Below are 23008 nucleotides of genomic sequence, written 5' to 3' on the forward strand. Positions count from 1 at the left end.
CAGTAAGCTAAGCAGGCACATATTGGTACCCCTTATTGGCCCAACCAACTTTCAGATGCAGATTAGAGAAGTGCATGACCCCATTTTTTTTGATAGTTTTGCTTATGTTTTCTTGTAACTAGAAAGTTGGCACATTTCTTCTCTGCTCAGAAAAATTGGAGACTGTGGCCGCTCACCTTTGTAAAGTTGTTTCAGGCATAACTCTGCCCCAAACTATAGTGAGTAGAGGTAATGGGCGTGAGGAAGGAACTGCAAAACCAACAAGGATGTTTTCCAGTACTTACCATGAGATATTTAGCACAGTGAAAATACACAGCAGCTACTTCAGCCAACCAACATCTGCAGTCTTACTCTGCTCCTGGTGCTACCTCTCCCTAACCAGAAACCCGTTTGGCAGTCAAGCCACTTCAGTTGGGAGCCTTTTAATTAAAATATATTAAGGGACATTTATACAAGCGTTCATGTTAAATGTTAACTGGAGCTGATCAACCTTTTAGTACACAGGTAAAAAGCGACAGTATAAAGTTTTGTGTGGAAAATACCAAGCAGTCACACACCCAGCAGATGGTGCTATGATGTTGTGTTTGTCATGTTTCACTGATACTTTTTTCCCCCCATGTTTAACTATTTTATATTATATGTAATGTCAAACTTCTGTATTCTGTGAATGTTGCTACTGAAACAACTTGAGCTACTAAGAATATAACAAGCCCTTTGTACAATGTACAAGATGTAGCATGTAGCAAAGCAGGTCTCTGCAACAGTTTTCCATAAAGTCTTCAAGGAGCTAGTTGTGAAGCAGACAGACAGCAGAAACAAGCAGGTACCGCCTGTCATTTTTGCCTGCACTGTCCATTCAAGCCACATAACTGCTTTTGGGGTCTCTCTAGGTTGTGACAAGAGACAGCAAGCTTTACTGTTGAGGTAACACACAGATTCCCAATTTTGTTTAAAATTATACATCTAAACAAAAGTGAAGTCCCTGTAGTCTCATGAAGGACCCACCACTTTAGCAACTTACTCGAGTGCTTAAATAGGCCCCTTCATTTCGCTCAGACCAAATCATTTTAATCTTTTTTCGCAGGAGTCTGGCACTTCCCACATGATGAAATATTTCTGCTGCCTATCCAGTGGGATCAGCTTCCAAGCGTCTTCCACAAACCCCTTAAGTTACTTTGCTCTGTTTTGGACATTCTTCACAACTCTGCCATACTGTGATTATTCAAGGAGTGTTGGATCTGGTGCAGTACCTTCAGTGCAGAACTTGAAGAAATTAACTGGTTCTCAAAACTACAGCTACAAGTGACATTAAAACTACAAGCATGCTTGCTTTCTGAGCATAGTTCATGACATTAACAACTTTGACTGCCCAAATAAGCTTCTCTACACATTGAGAAACTAATAGCTCAGCCCATGAAGTAAATTTTTTTGATGCTTTTCAAATTCGTAAGAAAATAAGCAATATGAACCCATCAGTTGCCATGGAATTATCTTCCCAGGTAAGTCACCCCCCTTTAAAGTATGAATTGTCAATTCAGTAACTGAGGAAGCTGCATTACACATAGACTGATTGGACTGGTTATCCCATATAACATCTTGATCTCCACATACAGGTGACCTTTGAACATTCAGGCATGCCAGCCTCATGCACAAGCTGCAGGTTATACCAGACTCGTTCCACCATCACTGGCAGGTGAGAACCTAGCAGCCCACTACCCAGTGTTTCCAGAGATGCTTGGTGCTCGCAAGTACTGACATGGCCCTGTGACATGGGTCTCAGCCTGTACCCCAGCTGCAAGTGCAAAATTTAATGATACTAGGTCTCGGGCCATCAACTTCTATAAAAAACGTAAGCGAGACAGAAGTTTTACAGTGAGAACTGAAGCCTCCTTCCTGCCCCAATAGCCATCCACAATTAAGACTCCAGATTGAGCAACAATAAAAACCAGACAGACAGGACATCCCTGCCCTCCATCCCCTAGGGAGGAAGCAGCAGATGCTGCTCTGCTTAGCAGTATACAGGACTGCACAACTGCACCATGCTCTTAAGCAGTTCCCAGAGCAAAGCATCATCACTTAAAATAGCTGCCTAGCTTAGCCTGCTAATACTGGTCAGGCAGTTGAAAAAGTGAGCCTAATCCAGTTCAGATCAGCACATGTAACAGTTGGTTTTGACATAATGCCAGAAGTTTTGGAGATGAGTGTTTCCCATAGACACCCTGAAGCTGAATATCAGTCAGTAGTTGCAGTGAGTGATGCTCCTCTCTCCAATTCTGCCTACAAATCCCACCCACTCCCTTTCACTATCACTTGTGTTAGCGTAATGTCCTGGCTTACAGAGCCCAGACTGAACACTTTGAGCTTTTCTCTCTCAGTTGAGCAGGATTCTGTGACAGCTTCAAGTCAGCAAGCTGTTACAGAAGCAAGGCCTAAAAGTACTTCGGAATAAAAACTTTGTTTCCCAGGAAGTTTGTGTAGCCATGTTGTCCATCTATTTCTACAGAGACAGAACTCCTCCCAAGTTGCTTGAAATTGTTTACTTTTCTTCCCAAGTCATTACTTAAACCTTAGAAACAAAGAGCCAATTGCTAGAGCATGATTTATTGTCCTTTTTAGGGAGTACAAAGGCAGCTTTACAAAAAAACAGCCAGTAGTCATTACCCCAGTGAATTTTGTTATAACCTAATTCACTGTAAATCAAAACCTGCAGGCAGGTATAAACTGTAAGAGCCAAACTGCTCTCCCAAATCACTCAGAAGCCTCGCTAGAGCTTGAACACATTCCAGTACAGCCCCATAATCTATCACTTTGACTATTTCCAGGACCTATCCTGGAAAAAGAACCTTAAACTTTACTGACAGTTGTGCAATTGATGTGGCTGCTTAAGCAGCTGAGAGCAAACAGTTCCTCCTGCTTTTACAGGAAAAGTAGATGAGTACAGCAAACCACAACTTTGAAGTGATATAGAGGGGACTAAGATGCAGTTCAGGACTACTGGCCGGACCAAGAGTAGTCTGTGTCATTTGAAGCATTTAAAGAATTATTTTTGGTATACAATGTTCTTTGTTTCTCAAGTGGAACCGCACGCTTCCCTCTTCCCCAAAGCAGTGGAGTGTTGGTAGATTGGTAGAGAAGGGAAGCCGTGTAAGAATTGACATTTGATGCTGTTTCCTAAGAAAATTCAGGCTTCTGATTCACAAACCAGAAGGCATCCAACTTAGTCCTTCAGCTGGGAAACTTCATAGAGGTACGCACCAAGCATCTTCACCCCCTGGATGTAGTTGTACCTGTAGGGAAGATAGCTTCCATTAGCATGTCTTAGCCTGAGCTGTTTCACCAGTAGCTGTTCACTTTGCAGTATCTGTCCTACGCAGCCAACAGATGCTACAGGAACCACTGCTGCAGGACAGAAATGCCACCCTTGGGGAAGGGGAAAGTAGTGCAGCTTTGACGGCAAAGTACGAAAAGCATTCTAGTTTCAAATGTACGTAATCAGAAGTGGTAATAAGGTCAAGATTCAGCTACAGACCAGTTACCACAACCACCCACTCAGTCATCCTCTGAAGAGAAGTTGCACTTTGCCTTCCAGAGACTAAGAGCCTAGTTCTCCTTGGTCTTTTCCATAACACATGTTAAGACCCACAGTACAACTCAGTCTGGCACAGATATAAATATTCTTACCTATTTAGCTTCTCATTTTGAGAGTGTGCACCATCATCTGCAGCTCCAACAGGAAGCAGCATGACATTCTTGCCTGTTGCTTCTTGAAAAGTAAGGGTAACAGGAATGCTTCCTCCCTCCCTTGTCAGGTCTGGATCAACTCCAAAAACTAAAACAAGGAGATACTCCAATCAGTTTGGGGTTGCATTTGTTTTTCTAACAAATTCTTACTGCTGCTTACGCAATCAGGTACCAAACATTTCTGTATGGTGCTGGCCAAACAAGCAGCTCTTATTTAGCCATACAACAAAGATCACAGAATTGTGGAATTTTACCCCAAAAATTGTGTTGGAGTATTAGTGGGGTTTCGTTCAAGCAGTTAAACACTACCTGAAAGGCACTTGTACTCCAACAGAAGTTAGATTTGCTCTAGTTCACCTATTATAACTGATTAAGAAAAACACTAGAATGCCTAAGCTTTGAGGACTTTGGCTAAACAAATGGTCTCGACTGCTGACAATGTCATCCTTATACAAAAGCAACACTATACCAAAAGGCTTGTTTCACTATAGCAGGAATGAGCTTGAGAGTAACTTCCCTTCTATCCTGCACCTCAGAATTGAGTTTAAACACTGCAACTGAAATGCTTAGTTACTTAGTGAGCCAAATCTACTACCTATGTGCAGACAACCATAAATGTTCTGCAAACATGACTTCTGCAGTATTCCTCGAGGCACTGGAACAAGAGCTCTTTATTCTCCCCAATACCAAGCGGAAAACCCACTGACCTGTCTTCATGGCCCTCCTACCAGCCATGTAGTGTGGATGGTCGAAGTCAGACACCCAGGGTTTCCCACCATGGCCTAAGTACACTTTGAATTTGTTGGGGCTCTGCAGCTCTGCGAACTTTTTGTTCAGGTAGTCTTCAACCTATAGGAAAAATTGAGAAGTCTTACTGTTATTCACATGAGCACTGGTGAAGACAGTGTATTAAAGGCATATTAGGAACTTGCGGGTCACTACTGCTGTACAGCAATAGCTTTTCTATAGCTATTTCATATTATTACTATGTAGCTCTGTGGTCAGAGCCTCCCTTTAGGCAAGTAATAGCATTACTGTAAAAGAGTCAGCCATTATGTTGAACTCTTGAATATACTCTGGTGGCAATGCAAGTGCCCTGCAGTTAAATCAGCTTTCATTCCTGAGCTGTCTTCAAGTTAGTTGAGAGAAACTGGACAGCAAGGCCACTGTTTCAACTCCCTCAAATATCTGAGCTCAGGTGCAGAACATGGAAGACTGTAGCAAAGCAAACAGAACTGCTTCAGAAACCAGAAAACTTCTCCCAGACACAGAGAAAGGAAGTCTAGAGACTGTTGCTTTGAGACCGAAGCATCTCAACATACATGCTTTGTGACTTCTTCAGGAGTCATGTTTGGCACAAGCCTGATTGAGAACTTGCCAATCACTTTCCTAGGAATCACAGTCTTTGCTCCAGAGGCTGAGAAGGCTCCTTCAATTCCATGGAGAGACAAGGAAGGGTATCTCCACCTGTGCATAAGGATATCTCTCTGCAGAAGAGAAGGCAAAGATGCAAGGTTACATCAGATTTGACAGAGCTCCCCCAAAGTAAATTCCTTCAATCTATTAAAGACTTGCAAGTAGTTCTTTCTCACACTGTCAAATGCACCTCAATCATGATCACTCAGTTAAACAGAAGCCATTACTCCCGTTAAGGATGCATTTGATGCAACAGCTGGCTTCAGCACCTTAAGAGATTTTTCAGTAGCCCTAGTTTGGCTTTCTCCCACTTTATAGAACTTACAGGACAATCAGTCTGCTTCCGACAAGGACAGAAATACCATTTTAAGATGCTCAAAAAATGCAGGATGCACACTAGAAGCTCTGGTCTGCACTGCCTCAAGTCAGGCAGGTACCTTCAACAGTCACATGCTGACAGATAACTTTTTTTTTTTCTAAGTCTCTCCATTGCAGACTGAGGCACAGTGGGCTCCTTTCAGCTATTCATATTATCATCTACATTAAACTGACAGAACTCTGGGTTCATTGACGTAAGTACTACTGCCTACCATCACTAGGCCCTTTCAGATACACATTTCCTCCTTGCTGCCTTGGACAGTTGTCCAGTACACTGGCAGTGTGAATTCAACACATTTTTGCCCTCTACAGACAGATACAGTATCTCAAAGCTGAACTGCACTGCAAAGATCAGGGATACTTACGAAGTGTGGGCTTTAGCATTAAGTTTTTGTTCCAGGTACAACCTGCTTCTAATCTCCTTTCAAGCTGAACCATCACTGTCCAAAATGTTCAAAGCACATTGCTTCTCACCTGGAGATTACAGCCTTCTTGTATCTCCCCCTTAGCCCCAAGTCATCTACTGCATGCATATAGCTTAGAACTCTGTAAACCAACCCAGGATTTCAGTCTAGCTAAAACCAAACAGCTTTAGTGCAGTATCTTAAGTGACAAGCATCTTACCAGCTCCTCCTTACAAGTTATATTTCATCCATTACTTTATAGGACAAGGCTAAACAAGGAAGCCTGTGCGCTCTCAGTTAACGTAAACCTGAGCATGCAGAGACAAGACTAAGGACATAAAACTGTTACTTAGGGCTGCTTGAGTTGAGCCTGAAGTCCTCTCCTGACAGTACTGCGACAGAAGACAGACCTGCACATGTAAACTTGTCCTTTACAACACTTTTAGCGTTTTATGATAGATGCATTTACATCTGTGGCTTATCTCTGTAAACTTAGTGTGCAATACTTACACCTTTAGACTCAATGCAGTTAAAAGCATTTATTTGGACAGCTCACAGGATGACAATTTGAAAAGTACAGACAAGCATTTAGCAAACTTGAGCCTGGACAAAGGTTTGGGCAGCTATCTAGTTCATGCCTACAAGACAGTCTTTGCTTGCCAGGTCTAGGAAGATGCTCTGTACATCAACCTTAAGTTCACAGCCGCCCTGTTTTCTCACCTTATGAGAAGTCCTATCTACAAACAACTAGATTTCTGATAACCCACTGCGCTTCCCACATAGATGCAGGAAGTCAGACGGTTTGTGTACATGCGGTTATCTGACTTCTGGAAAAGTTTCTCCTGTGTTAGCTGTTCTTATCAAGTCTTGAGAGAACAGCACTAGATAAGGGAAGTTCCATACAGATTTGAAGTGTTCCTCATGCACAGCAAGGAGCAACTAAGGAGCAGCTTTAAAGCTGCTTAGACTGCTTGCCTAAAATACAGGATAACCTACACAAAGTTTCCAAGCACACACTGTGCAGAGGAACTGCAAGTATGAAGTATGCAGTCAGCTGTGTAGTATGAGAAGTTACCTTCAAGGCAATCTCATGATTTTAAAGACATCACATGAATTCTCTGCCTACCAAATTTCTTGGTAACTACACAAGAGGCTTGCTTGTCTTCTACCAACCCAGATGTCTGAACAGACACATAACCAGAGCAGACAGGAATACAGAATACCTTTGTATCATGCAGTAGTTTTGTTGCTCCTACATCTTTTGCATATTCTTTCAGGTCAAAATCAATCTTCTCATATAATGCCAGCTCCTCATCAGTAACAGATGCCACTGCTTCACTAATGCCTGGGATGAGGATTTTTCCTTTCTTGTCTATAAGAGAACCTGTAAGAAAAAAAAAGCACTTAGGATCAGCATTCAACCAGAAAAGATGTCATTACAGGGAGCACTTTCTATGGGTGGTAGGAGTCAGTTTTCTGAAAATCTACGGACTCAATAAAAAAGGCCTCCACCTCCCAGAGCCTGTTCCTCTAAGCATGGAAGGCACTCATGGAATTTGCAGCTATCCAGAAATCTGCACTTCCTTGCACCTGGATTCTACTGCTACATGTTTAGCTGGTTGTTTGAAGGCAGGATTGCCCAAGGAGTTCAATATGGCATATGTAGAAGAGTTTGCAGGAGAGATGATTTAATTAATGTTCAAGTTTCCAGCAAGATTTTAGGAGAAGCTAGGTAGGATCTTCCTCATATTTCTCTATTTAATGGATCTGCCTGTTTTTAGGAATACCTGGCAAAGAGCTTCACAGGTTATGGTTTTGCTAGTGTACACAGTCCTTAGGAACTCCTCATTGCTAACTCAAGCTTTAATGGGCCTTACTCCCACTTTGGACGCATTCAGTGAAACCTGCTTTCTTACCCATTAGAGCAATGAGATCTGTCATGGCCTCATGTACTGAACCACCATAAACTCCAGAGTGAAGGTCCTTGTCACTGCATTCAACCTGGTTAGAAATGAAATTCAGGTGAATCTTACCATGGAGACACTAACAATTGCACAGAGAAGATGCTATCTTAGCTTTTTGCTGGGTGTATTTTCAGAATGCATCTATTTTTGAATCCAGACCACTCAGTTGTATGTTAAAGCACGCGCTTTTTATCGCTCTGAAGTGCAAACCCTTAGTATACTGACTGTTCCAACCCTGGAGACTTGTGGTGACTTTCTTCACTCACGGAAATATCTGGATCAAGATATCCATGCAATGAGATAATCATCCAGTGAAGCTGCTGGACAGCTGAAAGATATCCCTTCTACCCAACTATCATACAGGATAGTAAAAAAGATTTAGATAATTACAGTAGAACCTGTTCTACTCAGTCAATTCTACCTTTTCTGAAGAAAAGCTGTTGGCTGGGATAACCTGGAGCTACCACTCATCTTCTCTAATAGAAAACTCAGCTCAGTAATACTGTTTCAGCAGCGTATTCTAGAACTTACCTCTATGAAGTAGTAGCAGATACCCCTCAAGCCATAGGTGATACAAGGCTTTTCCTTGCCTAGCCAGTAGTTGTCAGAAATGCAAACGTAATCAACATCTTTGAAGAAAGTGTCTCGCTGAGCAAAAATCAATTCATCAAGGCCTTCTGATCCTGATTCCTCCATACCCTCTAGGCAGAACTTAACATTTACTGGAAAATCCTTTGAAAATGAAAAAGCACAGATTAAATATGTGAAAACATCTGATTCCTTCAGTCATCAGTAATTCTGATCTGTGATGTACAGAGCAGAACAGAGGACAATAGTAACTCAGTTCTGTGATGGTGGAATCAGGTAATTATATACAAAGTAAGTTTAAGTGCAGACTGTGCTTAAATTAAGGACGCTTACGCCACTCTTTATTTGATGGTATTCAAGCTCTTCAAGAGTTTTAAATAAGCTCTAGAACAACTGGTTCCCAATCCTCTTAACTGTGGAAAACCTTCACAGATCAGTTGCCAAAGGTAAGTCACAAGGCTAGGAAATCTAATATTAACCACAGGAATTGCATGCCACAGTAGGAGTCAGAGCTACCTCGTCTGACCAGTCTGCCATATTCTACGCCTATGCAGCACTTGAGAATTGCTAGTTCTTTACCCAAGAGCAACTGGTCTTACAAGATGCTCAGGATATCTGCTTTATTTCTGATTGCACTTTTTCTTTAACAGAAACAAAGATCCCAGGTTAGTGTTACCAAGTTAAAAGCTTTCCTCAGAATTCAGTGGCAGTGAGGCATTAAGCTTCGCTGAAGGCCAAGCTAGTTATGTATGGCAACCTTACATGAAAGAGCACCTTTGATTATTACTCCTGCTCCATATGTATTTTCCTTCCTACATATTTCATTAAAGCAAAAACATTTTAAGTGCAAGCCAAGCATCCACAAGACCAGCTTGCCAGAAAGACGACTCAACCCAACCGGGAAGTCAGGGAATTTACATGACTGTTGCATCATTCCTCCAGTCAGCTGAATAAGTAGCCTTGCCTCAAGGCTTTGTGGCTTGGATAACATTTATTACTAGACTCAGCTGTATGTAAAAAAGCAGAATATATATTGGGCACATACCTGGTTCGTTTGTTGATAAGCCTCCAAGGCATTCAGCCAGGCAAGCACTGGACCTTTGTCATCTGTTGATCCTCTTCCATACAGCTTTCCTGCAGAAACCAGAGATGAATTAACCAATAAGGAGAAAAAAATAAGATGAATTTTGTCATTTCTCACTTGCAGAAGAGAGCATCCTTTCACATACATTTTTTAGCCCTGCTTATACTAGCTTTCACATCAGATTCTTCTGAAGTAGCAGTTTCCCTTCCCATTTCACACACTGGTGCAGTGGAATAGGTACAGGACTGCAGTAGTTCTCCCACAAAGCTACCCATCTCTTCCCTGAGCAGCCCTCTGCATAGAACAAAGGCCTAGAAGAGATGCAACTGCCTCGGGCTAAGTTACTCCCATACCCTTTACAATAATTACATTTTCTACAAACACGTTGGTAAGGGTATAGAAACAAGACACCTCTTTTTAAGAAGTCTATTCCATATTGCTTCAATTCAGTAATTCTTTATTTTGAGAATAAGGCTTTAGAAGCTAGTGACTAATCACTTCTCTGGCACCCAGGAAGGACTTCAGCCAAAAGACAAGTTTTACAGGCTGTGGGGAAGTCCCAGGAAACATGGCACACAGGATCACAGCGAAGGCAGATATTGTTGCAATAATTCATTAGAACTGTGACTATGAGCCCGATGTGGGAGATGTAACCGCAGTGCCAGAGCAGACCATGGAGCCTGCAGGGTAAGCAGCAATTGGCAGATCCACCTCCTGCACTGCCAGGCTGCAGGGAGATAAGCCACAGCCTGAGGCAAGTCTGGCTCTTGCTATCAGAGGAGATAATCTGACTTAGTAGTGACTTGGACTCTGCTACCCGTGACCAAGTGCCCTGCTAGAAACACTAGTTACCACAGATACCTCTTCTTGGCAATGATTAACGCTTACACAACCAGAGTGGTTAATGTCCCTTTATTTGTATGACCTTTGGCTCTCAACAAAGAACAAATGAAACAAAGAAGGGGCTGTTGGTAGCACCACCTTTAAACCAGCTTTTAAGAAAAGTTTGTCTCCTCTTGGCTACATGCTATTTCAACAGGAGCTACTGCTTGATTTCTTCATCCCCACTACAGGGGACAAACACTCCTCCGGGCACTAGCTGTGACTTCTGCGTACTCCTTGTAGCACAGTACACAAGCACAAGGCAACCCATGGAGGCTGCTGTACCACTCCTGCCTCCACACATAAGGAAGCAGCGCTGAGCTCCTGACCCCTGTAGTGGTTCAAAATCCCAGCCTGATATGACCTCACAGGCTGCAAGTTCTGAAATGTACAAAAACCCAGCTCTAGGAAGCTTTCTGGCAACACGGAGGTCAGTAAGATTTGTTGTAGCTACAAGAGAGCATGCAAGTACTGCCTAGAAAGTCGGGAAAAAAAACAAGCCCTAAGAGCAGCTGAGATTTTACATCTCTATTGTTTACCATTTTCTCCTGCATCTTTTCTCACTGATATTAAATAAACGTTATTTTCTGATCTTATTCTCCTTTGACATTTCTATCCAGGGTATGACTTCAGAACAGTTAAACACTACACGTGTTTAAGAAGTGCTCAATTTCAGAGAAGTCCACAGTTCTCACCATCTCTTTCTACCAGTGTGAAGGGCTCACTATCCCAGCCATCCTCTAGTGCCGCCGGCTGAACGTCCAGGTGGCCGTAAACACACACTGTCTTCTTGTGTGGATCTGAGCCAAGCGTTCCCAGAACAATTGGAGGTAGAGGGATCTCTGATCCATCAGGCAGCTATAAGTAGAAGGCAGGTGTTTTTAAACACAAACGTGGAATGTCAGTGGCACATTTTTATCAAATGAATACTTGAATGTTATGCCTATAAGCTCATAACCTCTGCAGACAGAAACAAAACTAAGCTACTTAAACTGACTGCCAGAAGCAGGATGCGCCAGTGAAGGTGTTACAGAACCACGTCAGAAAGTTTCTTGACCATTCCCCTAACAGTTAGGGTTTCCAAGCCTCTCAGCACTCCTTTTAACCAATCCTACACCAGATTTTAGCAGAGCAGGCTGTCTCCATGCCAAACTGCCATATCTAACACTTACCTAAGCATAAGTGTTGAAATGCTTTTAATAGTGCATTCTGCACTGCTTTTCACTGCACTTTCATCCTGTCTACATTACAACTCTCAACAAAGACTTCCTGACAGTGGTATCACTGAGGACAACAAGTGCCTAAACTCAAAGTCTGTGTAACAGCTGTATTTCTCTGCCTACTGTTAAGCAATTGGCAGGGTAGTGCTGATGAACTTCGTTCAAAAGTTCAAAAGCTGAATTTAGCTTAGTTCTTTGGAGTACCCCATAAGCAATTATCCCGATAGTCTCAGTCAGCACATATTCCATTTTGGTGAACACATGCCTAGACATTGTTCGGCAGATTAGAATCAGAATCTGCTTTGACTTCTGGGCTCCAAGTTCAGATTTTTATCAGCAGGTTACACGATCTTTGGCCAGCTGCAGTTTTAAGTCATTAAAGCGATATTGCCAGAATTTACAGTTACAATAATCAGTACTCAGTACAAACTGCTGCACAGCAGTAAACCAAGCTGGATCAGGCAAGTCAGCCAGTTGCTTTACCTTGCTCTTCACTGATATGGCAGCAACAGTTCTTTCCCAGCAGAAAGTTACACTGACGAAAGGAACAAGATTGACTCAGTGAACTGAAACACTCGTGACAGGATTTTAGGCTGTGGGTAATGGAGCTAGAATTATCCTACAGATTCTCAAGAGCCTCCTCCCCTCAAGAGAGGGCATGAAATGAACCACTGTCCTGCTAGAAAGAAGTGTATTCCAGTTGCCAAATGCAAGAACTGCTCAGAGGATCCTGATATACTTAGATTTCCCCCAGCAATCATTAGCACCAATTACAATAACCATCTTCTAAAGCTTGCAAATGCTCCCGATGCCTTTTGAATATCACTGCCCAAATGCTAGCCTAACAACTTTGGTGTGGGTCTTATTCTGTGAAATATAGTGACCGGACACTTCAAAGGAGAGCCCAGGAGAGTGGATGGTTTCTTCGGATGAAGCTCTCTCTCAATCACATTTCTCAGGTGAAGAGAAGCAATCTAGACAGCCAGAAATAAGGAAGGGATTCACCTATGAAGTATCGATCTCTACGTGGTAAGGGAGGAGTGCAATCTTTTGCTAAATGTAATAGCCTTCTGAAAGAGCTGCCTAGAAGTCTTTTAGACCTGAAACTTCTGTCAGCATCTTCACAGCCTATGGGTCTACGGGCCAGCACCAGCCTGGTGTTAAGAATGTTAGACATTTCTTTGCAGGTGCTCTGTTTCTGCTCGGTCAGAAAGGTATTAAATACATTTAACATGTAATACAACACAATGATGTAATTGATGTGGATCCCAAAACTTTTGCTATGAACAGCAAAGATCTTAAAAGGAGACTCAGACTGGGTGGCAGGAAAGACTATCCCACACCAAGAGGCTACTGCCTTTCTAGGCCACTACCCACAGGACCCTTGGGTGGAGATCCTGACCAGAACGTCGTCATACCTCTAGGAATTAGTGACCCACATAAGAGTTAGCCTGAGTACACCCAAGCTTGTGCTGTGATATGCAGCTTGGCCTTCAGGCCTGCATCATGCTGTGCACATCCCTTGGCTGCGGGATAAATTTAGCCAGCTGATTGTAGCTCGCAAGGCAGTTCCTATTTGGCACTGGCAATTACACCACCTGCATGTCCTTGTCTTTATCTAAAAGCACAGCAAGAAGTTCTCATGCGAACATCCCTTTTGTTTGACACTGAAATCAATGAACAGAGTTGTTTTCTTTTTAAACTATTATAGAATTTTCAAAACAAACCAAATGGGGCAACATTTCCATGGAGAGAATCTGCACAGCTAATTGGATGCCTGTTAGACGCTGCACAGTTTGGGTTCCCAGCATCTGAAGGGACATACAATACTATCCTCCTTCATTAGAGTAGTAGCTCTAACATTTTAAATAATCCTTTACAGCGTCTGAGTGCCTTTCCTGCTGGGATCATAAGAAACCAGCACACCTCCAGGTGCAAACCCACCTTGTCTTCTGAACAGACTTTCTGCTAAGCTGCCGCGGCGATGCTCACATACCTTTTGTTTCCCAATATCCATAAGCTGGGTTGTGCCTCCCAGTCGCTCAATATCCTTTGCAGCAACCTCCATCATGCGTTTGATTTCACCCCTCTTCTCTGGCCATGCTGACACACTCTGGATTGCCACCCACTCCGCCAGCCGCTGTGGAAAGATGGAGAAGGTACAGGTTTTACTACACATCATTTATGGCACAGGATGCACTATGAACACCAAAATTCAACTAAAATTTTAGTGAAACAAACTTGAGGCAAACCAGCTCTGTCCTCTCCTCAAAGGAGTACTCTAACACTCAAAAGCTCTCTCAAGTCTCACTTTCCTACAGTTGTCCTCCTGCCCCACCAGTGTAGTGCAGTCTGCAGATACAGAAGGTAGACTTAAGAATATGGCAGCATATTTTGGTTCTCCAGTTGCAGCTCTTTAAGCATCCCAAACCAGCTAATGTCTACCAGGCTTCTCAGGCCTCCTTAGCTCTTTCCCATGTGACATCAGTGAGAGGAGGGGAATTGCCTGGCAGTTGAACACTTGGCATATTTCTTCTCTGGTAGGTGATAGTGCTGTACAGCTGATTCCTTCACAGGTTTGGGTGAAGGGAATTACAAACAAGGTATGATTAAACCATAGGTTAAATGCCAAAGTGTAGAAGTTAACTGTCCCCTTCTGTCCCTCAACATGAAGGGTTTAATTTGAGAAAACTTTATTCCAGCCTTCTTTGTATTTCCTCTCCCTTCTCCAAAGGGAAGGGATCTAGCCTAGCATTCAGGAGCTATTGGTGTCAGAAGTTTCCTACCTCAAAGTCACTTACTGATTGCACTATACATTAATAGAGCATTTCCTGTTAAATCTACTGTGGAGACTGAAGTCTTTGAACAGAACTAAACCTTAAACAGTTTTCTGTCTTGACCCAAACCAGCCATACCCTTTGTATGATCCCCCTCCCCGCTGCTACTTTACTTCATTATAAATATTACACAGGTGTAACTCAAGCTTGAAGCTGATCACCTGTCAAGTTTTAATATCCCACAACTGTCTGTACCACAGGACAACACTGAAAGAAAGCTTACCTTAACATAGAGGTCTTGGTGATCATCAATGTATTTAAAGAGGGTGTCAAGAGCAGACATCTTTAAGCAGAATGCTGTTGCTGCAAATTCTGTGACAGAAAAATAATTTAGCCTTCAGAAGTTTAAGAAGCAGTCAGCGATGACTTCAGAAGACTTTCACCTTTTAACTGCTAACACCACACACCAAGCCATGTGAATATAAAACTTGAGGCCACTCCCTCCTTGGAAATCTGAGTGAAGTGACTAAAAAGCAAATCCAGCCTCAACAGCACTGCTTCTGCCCCTCCCCAAGCTAATTCTGGAAGTTGCAACTGAGCAAGCTGGTCTGTAGAGATATTTCTTGACTTCACTGCAGAAGCACAGGCAAAACGTTACTCAACTGCAACACTCTGAAGTTGCACATTATGGTATGAGTTGAACTAGTGGTGTGCCATAGCTTGAATACTAGCAGCTAGGTCCAAGTACAACATTTTTATTTGACCTCCTGTGCAGAGCACTAAAAGCAGGCAGTTTAAGAACTGTTTTACTCACCCTTGAAGTCCTAAGCTGCCACTCAGCCTTCCAAGGGAGGTCAGGGTGAAGCCACGGAAACAGAAACCACCCCCAGCAAGCTACCAGCAAGTGGTCAGTGCCTAGCTCAGCACTACCACTTCCTTGTTCTGTTTTTTAGTTTCAGCTGAAGATTTTCTCATGTGAACTAAGAGTTATTCTATCTTCCTTACCAGTCCAAAAGGTTTGGTGCTACAAGAGACACACTGTCCACTGAACCAACAAAGCCAACAAACTTAAGCTTAGTTCTCAAGTTAGAACTAAAGCTACAGCACCTCCTCCAAGTCAGGAAAAGATGACTTTTACAAGCAAGCCCCTGGACCACAAGCAGAACTCCAGCACTTGTGCACGGTGCTGAACAAGTGTGCTCAGCAGCACCAGCTGCTGCAGGTCAGGAATTTGTTCAGTCAGCTTAATGCCACAGCCTTTAAGCCTTTCCACTTCCACACAGAAATCACAAGGCAAGTATTTCACTGTTTTAGGATTTCTGGCTGACTACTCATACATGGCTGAAATGAATACTACCAGGTTGTCCCACACAGCATACTACAATGTAAGCACATTCTACTGTCTCAAATCTGTGAGACTTATAGAATGCATTTGCTGTCAAACAGGACTGTATTTACATAGATCAATGATGTCCTTTTACTCACTGGAGATGGCTTCTATTTTGCCTTGCCATATGCAATTTACAGCATAAATACTGAGTTTCAGGCACCAATTAAAATCAAATCCCTTCCTTTTCAAGGAACACTAAGCTGAGAAAAACTGAACTACTGGATCACTCAATCAGTCTTTAATAGCCATGAATGGGTTCAGGCCTAAGAAAAACAATGCCTTTAACAGGATTATATAGACACTACCAGGTTAAAGTGATACTTCTTTCTGAAGCCCAGTCTCCCTAAAGAAACCATCATCCTCACATGCAGTTGAAGCTCAGGCAAGATTCAGAGAAAGCAGCACACAGGCACCATCGCTATATCCGACCCTCTAGCTTTGCTGACCAGTTTCTATAGCAGCATCAGGACTCTAGCTTCACAGCAGACATCAAACACAAGCTATTATACAGGCTGTTCTTCCATCCAACACAAACAAGAACTGCGCTACTTATTGACTTGGGGACTACTTTAAGCATCACCTTGGAGGTAATTAAACTTTCCTAAAAATTCAAAGGGGCATTGAATCATCCAAGTCTGTTGAGCTGTAGCAGAGGCCTGTCCCAGAAAGCTTCAAACCTGGGAAGGCAGACGCAGCTTACTGCACAGCACCAGGTTGGGACATAAGCTCCCCCGCCACCCTTTTAAAAATTAGGGTTAGCATCTTCTGCAAGTTCCTTGGACTATAGAGCACGTTTCTTGCCCGCATGCACGATGCTCTGCACTTCTACCTCCCCAAAGCACCACAACCTTTCCCTCACGAAGCAAGACAACGCAGCGGTGCCGCAGGCCCCCGCTGCACAGGGACAGCTTCTCCCCCCTTACCCGCAGGCAGGGCCAACGCCGCAGCCGAGCACCTCTGGCCGGCCTGCAGCGAGGCCTGCGGCCCTCACCGCTCCCTCTGCCCTCCGCAGCCCCCCGGCAACTGCAGCACGGGCCCTGCTTCTCGGGAGGGGCGCGCCGCGAGGCTCCGGTGCAAGACGTGGGGACGCAGCCGGCCAGGCCCCGGGCCGCACCCCCCGCCCCGCCCCCCGGCCGCCACTCACCGCCTCTCCGCGCCCCGGCTGCTTGTGGGAGCCGCGGCGGCTGCGGCGCCTTAAATACCCCCGGGAGGCACCGCTCCCCGCGCGGACGGGCGGTGGCCAATGGGCGTGCGAGGAGCGGGAGGCTCGAGGGTGTCGCGCGGGTAGGGGCGGGGCCTGCCGCGCGGAGGGGCGGGGTTTGCCGCAGGAGGGGGCGGGGCTTGGAGCAAGAGGGGCGGGGAACCTTCATCGTATAAAGAGCGGGCTGGGCGGTGAACACAGAGATAACCAGTGATGGGACTAGAGGGAGGGGCCTCAGGCTGCACCAGGGGAGGTTCAGGTTGGAAATGAGGAGACATTTCTGCTCAGAAAGAGCAGTCAGGCGCTGGAACGGGTTGCTCAGGGAGGTGGTGGAGTCACCGTCCCTGGGGGTGTTCAAGGAAAGGTTGGACCTGGTGCCTGGGGACATGGGTTAGTGGGTGACATTGGTGGTAGGGGGACAGTTGGACAGTTGGAGGTCTTTTCCAACCTTAATGATTCTATGATTCTGTAGTTTAGAAAAAAAAAAAGGTGAAATATCAGAATAATATGTGAAGAAATTCAGGGGGTCTTGGCCAGAGCCTGCCTGGACAATTGTGTCCTGGTTTCAGTTAGGACAGAGTTAATTTTCCTCCTAGTAGCTGGCAGGGTGCTATGTTTTGGATTAGGATGAGAACAGCGCTGATAACATGCTGATGTTTTAATTGTTGTAGAGCAGTGCTTACACCAAGCCAAGGACTTTTCAGCCTCTCTCTGTCCTGCTAGCGAGCAGGCTAGGGATGCAGCAGAAGCTGGGAGGGGACAGACCCAGGACAGCTGACCCAAACTGGCCAAAGGGGTATTCCATACCATCTGACGTCATGCTGAACAATATATAGGGGTGGCTAGCCGGGGTGGAGGTGTGGCCGGCTGCTCAGGGATAGGCTGGGCATCGGTCAACGGGTGGTGAGCAATTGCATTGTGCATCACTTATTTCGTACACATTATTACTATTAATACTATTATTATTATTATTATTGTTGTTATTCTTTTCCCTGTCTTAATAAACTGTCTTTATCTCAACTCACAGGCTTCACTTTCCCGTTTCTCTCCCCCATCCCGGAGAGGGAGGGGGGAGGGTGAGCGAACGGCTGTGTGGTGTTTGACTGCCAGCCGGGCTAAACCACAACAAATTGAATTATTCCAACCAATGTCAGGAGTGTCCTTAGGAGCTTCTTAAATTTGTGATTGAGATGGATTAGATAGATTTAGATATGGTTTAGGTGGATTAGATGAGGAAAGCTTAATGCAGACATGTGAATAAGATAAGAATAAGAGCACCTAGTGAAGAGTTTTCTTAGCTCCTAGCAAAGGGGAAAAGGCATAAGGTCATTCGAGGAGCAGGGAGAGAAAAGCTTGGGTAAGATAAGGCTTGCTATTAGTCCGCACCTAGCCTGAATGAAGCAAGGCACTGAAAGTTGGGAGCTGCTGAAGCTGCTTATGTTCATGAGTAATTGAATAGTTCTGAAACGTATAGCTGCTAACCACATACGGGCATAATCATTTGGTAACTAATGTTATTTTATAGACATTCTTAAAAGTGCTGTAGAAAGGGTAGTTGGCCTAAGGCTGCAGTAAAATACTTGTTACCTGAGTTACTGAAGGAGGCTCACCACTCCATCACACCTGCTGGGTAGTATGAATCTCAGTGCCACAAATATCAGGAATGAGCTGATAAAATTTGCTGAGGGCATAAAGCTGGGACTTAGTTGATACAGAGAACGGAAATGGAGCAACTTGATGACCCTGAAGACTGCAGAAATAAAAATAGGATGAAATCCAGTAACTTGGAGCTCATGAGTTAGAAGCGACTGAGGAGAGGGAGGTGGGTATCGGCTCCTTGCACAAGGCTGTGGTGAGTGCTGGCTCATGTGGCATATGTGCCAGGCACAGACCCGGTCACCCACGCAGGTGACTGGAACCAGAACATTAGGCCTCCACTGGGGCTACCTGTCTGATGAGGGAAGTGGGGAGTCTCTGAATATGTCGCCTCAGCCTGCAGAAAAGACTGAGGAACGGCACGTGGTTGCAAGCACTCTTTGCATTGGGTAGGCACACAAGAAAATAGTTAACAGCCCCTGGCTGTAAGGGCCCCGAGCATCCCCTCCTGACCCATGGGAGCTGCTTTCAGGGAAGCCCTCAGGTTTGGCCCCTGCCTGAGCTGCTGACTTGCCCCATCACAACCCTGCCTGCGCCTGGCCACAGGGCGTGTTGACATGGGGGCCTGTGGGCCCATGTCCTGGCCTGTTCCCAGTGTCCCTGGCTACCCTGCTCCTGGTGGGGCAGTGGGACGGGGCCTGGCTGCCAGGCTTGCTCTGAGGGACCCCACGGAAAGACCCCACTGCTCCTGGTGCCTTGGCCAACAGGGAGCCCCCAGCACCTCCACACCCCACTCTGGCCTGTGTTGGTGGAAGAGCAGATGGCCAAAACTACTGCACATGGACAAACGTGGCTTAGGAATGGGAGTAAAGTTTCTATCCATGCGTGTATTAGGGAAAACCTTGCACAGGAATGATGGGAAAGAAAAAGAAACACAATAAAAGGAACTGCTTCTAAAATGTGGTTTGTTGCATTTTTGAAGGGGATTAAGTGACATGACATGGGATGATTCTTGGTGGCCTCTTTCCATTCTGGTGTTCTTATATGGAATCTATCTTTTGGTACTTTTCCTCCACATCCAAAACAAACCCCACAATCCAGGAATACAAATAAAGAAAACAAGTCGCAATAAAACTTCACAGAAACATACAGTGAAAATACTATGTATTGTAGAGTTTTTCGTATGCCTATATTGACCTAAAACACATAAGGGATTATGTGAAGATCAAACACAGAAATGAAGTAGTGCCTTACCCAAGTTAAAACAGCAAAAATATTTTTGAAAGATAACAGGGCCAATGATGACCTTGAGGGCCTTGTAAATTGTCTGTAAGGAAATGCAGATTTGTTTTACAAGACTAGTAATTTGGATACAAAATATATCTATATACATATATAAAAATTATTTGGGAATTCAGGAGAAAGGAAGGTTAGGAAAGGAGACATTTGTGAGGAAAAGTTTGGAAAACGAGTGACAAAGCGTGATACTTTATAAAGAAAATGCAAGGATGCTCAGCCTTCTCTGTTCTGGCAGAAGCCATCTAAACATCTTAGCTGCTCTATTTCTTCTTCCTCATATGCTCTGTATGAAATAGTTTTGTTCTACCAAACAAACCGTTCACTGATACTCGTGCTATTGCTTTTGAACCACAGGGGCACAGTACGTATGAGACAGCTGAAGCAGCAGTAGCTGCACAGGTGAGGGGCCAAAACCAAAGCCCTGGCCTGAGGACAGAACAGACGTGTGAATTGGCTCTGTGGCATGGCTGCGGACTGGGCGCTGCTGGCTGTGGGAGGCCGACAGAGATACCATCACCTTAACAGCTGTGAGGGTCCTTGCTGAAAAATTCCATGTGAGACCACAAAATGGACCAAAGAGCCTCTGTAAATGCTACACTAAGCATATGAGTTCTCACTCTCATTTCTTTTTGAATGAATTTCAAGCTAAAGTTATATATTAGCAGACTTATGGCATCTAAGAATCTCACATTTCTCAATTTCTGTGTCCTTTCTCCTGAGTAAGATAAATGCACAACAGTTACTTTAATGTGCTTTTGAGGGGAGAAAAGGAAAAACATAGAAGGCTGTAAATTATCTGTCTTCAGTCTCTGTTTATCTTGCTATTTCTCTCTCTGTCTTCCTCTTTTCATCTTTATCTTGATATGGTTCTGCTTAGGTGGGTTGCAAGCCCAGCTTTCTAAACCTCAGACACTCACATTACATTAGGTGGATCGTTAGACTGAAAGGAAAGATTATGTTTCTGTATATTATACAGATTAAGAGAACAATGCAGTTTTGTTGGATTTACTTGCTTTCTCACACACAATAGTTTTTGGACGACTGACAGTAAATCCAAAACACTAGGCAGGTTGCAACTGATATTTAAGGAATTCCCCACTGATGGCTTTAATCCCTTCTAAACTTCAGTGTGTCCTATTATATCATACTCACGTACATGCCTCTGTATGGACATTTTGACTCCATTAACATCACTTGCCTTGAATACACTAATCTGAATAATGACTTGAAAGCTTCAAGATAACACTTTTTGCATGGTCTTCTATCCTTTCATGTTTTTAAACACATAAGAAGTCAGTGTGTGTTAAATCTGCAGATTGTAGGCATGGGTGTGTGCTAGTCAAGGTGTCATGTCCAGGGGGTTCATGGAGATTTTGTCTCTCTGTTTTTCCAGGTGCTTCACAAGGTAGGTGGGTGTTTCATACAACCAAACTTCATCACAGACCTCATGAAATCAGCTTAAGGGCCCAGAGCACATTTATGAAGTAGAGGAGAAGTTAATCCTCTTCTTTTAGGACCATGATCCCTGGGAATACCTCATTGTCACTATCTTTAAAAATGTACTTCTCTTCCACTCTTCTGGAGTATGAAAGATATCACCAGGCTGTTACTGAAAGTGCATAACTAGCTTGATGGATCTATAAAACTGATGTACGTCAACACCTTATACCAACCCTTGCTGGGTTTTGTATCCTCTCTACAGATGTGCGCATTAACACACAGACTTTGTGGGATGAACTCCGCAGCCTTCTGAGACACATAAGTTTTTCTTCATAAATTGTTTCTGCCCTCCCCCATGATACAAGAGAAATAAGACAAACTGGAACAAATTGGATGTGGACAAACAGGACTGACTGTTGGCAGAGGGCCACCAAGATGGTTAGGTGTCAGAATGGAAGGGGCTGAGCACTGGGACAGGTTGTCCAGGAGGCTGGGGAGCTTCCAGCCTTGGAGTTACTTGTCGGGGAGCAGTGAGCGCTGGCTGCAGCAAGGATGACCCAATGCAGGCCGTGCCCTCACTGTGGGGCACAGTCCTATAGCATCTGAATGCTGTGGATCCAGGGGCTGGTGATGGCCTCAGACATGGCAAGCAGTGAGCCAAGCCAGGCCCAGGGTCCGGACAGTGTGTCACATCAGGACCAAAAGGGAGTGCGACCAGAGACAGGGCTGGAGACAAAGGTGCAACAAGGGTACACAGCCCATCCAGGGGACAGGGCTGAAAACAAGCAACAGTATATGTATGTGGCTGTCAAGTCCTCGAGGTTCTGCCAGCTCTGCCCACCTTCACGGGGCTCCCCCCACCCTGCCCACAGCCCACAGAGCCTTGCTAGAGTTTCTGGGGAGCCCCAGGTGTTGCGTTAAAGGGTAAAGAAGTTTGGCAGGACCTAATCCCCCTTGAGTTCCAGCTTGTCCTCGGATATCAGAGGGGCTGGGGGTGGCTGCGCTTAGATTTTGAGTAATGCCCAATTCATCACTAAAGGTCAGTCACATTCAATATATTGAAGTACCACAATCACAGATGCACACATAGTTCAATACACCTTCAGTCTAGTGGATTAATGACTGGTGTAGCTTAATGAAGCAACAGGAGTACAGGTTCTTTTGGATTGCCAGTGATAAATACACTGTCTGCAAAGCAAGCACAAATACCAAGAATATGGCTAACACAACCAACTACATATGAGTTAACTTATGAAACAAATCTATAGAGACTGTTAGGCTTCCCATGGAAGCACTCAGTATAACCAAGGGTTCAAATCTCACCCAATAGGTGTCCCTATGTGGGGATAAGAGAGGTTCAGCCTGTCAATGGATCCAAGAGGTCAGCCAAGTCCTCCTGAATTGTCTGTGGTGGTATCTTCCCTAACATTTTTCTTCTCTTGAGATACTTTTATACTATTTTCTTACTTTTAGGTGGAGCTTGAGTGACTCTAGTCTCACATATCTTTGTTATAAAATTTTCTTGGTTTTGCTTTAAACGTATAGGCTTAGAGAAATTCAGAGCATATGCTCAGTGAGGGGTGGTGGCACTATGGAGGTGGGTAGGCTTTGGGATGGAGGTGTGTTTT

General features: G+C 44.3%; 1 protein-coding gene across 3 annotated transcripts; it reads right to left on the reverse strand.

Annotated features, from left to right (window-relative positions):
* Positions 1–2585: 2585 nt before the first annotated feature.
* Positions 2586–17126, reverse strand: CNDP2 (carnosine dipeptidase 2). Of its 3 annotated transcripts, none has more exons than XM_040549551.1 (12): positions 16989–17126; positions 14738–14826; positions 13674–13817; positions 11153–11315; positions 9537–9625; positions 8435–8635; positions 7856–7940; positions 7163–7323; positions 5064–5228; positions 4449–4590; positions 3682–3829; positions 2586–3287 (listed from the first exon to the last, which is right to left on the reverse strand). In XM_040549551.1, exons 2-12 carry the CDS (start codon positions 14795–14797, stop codon positions 3218–3220), a joined length of 1428 nt encoding a protein of 475 aa, XP_040405485.1. In that variant the 5' UTR covers positions 14798–14826; positions 16989–17126; the 3' UTR covers positions 2586–3217. The 3 variants fall into 3 exon arrangements, with proteins under 3 accessions (XP_040405485.1, XP_040405483.1, XP_040405484.1); XM_040549549.1 differs by lacking the exon at positions 16989–17126 and adding an exon at positions 15269–16968; XM_040549550.1 differs by lacking the exon at positions 16989–17126 and adding an exon at positions 16768–16963.
* Positions 17127–23008: the final 5882 nt, after the last annotated feature.

Source organism: Cygnus olor, chromosome 2 (genome assembly GCF_009769625.2).
Source record: "Cygnus olor isolate bCygOlo1 chromosome 2, bCygOlo1.pri.v2, whole genome shotgun sequence".
Taxonomy (NCBI): domain Eukaryota; kingdom Metazoa; phylum Chordata; class Aves; order Anseriformes; family Anatidae; genus Cygnus; species Cygnus olor.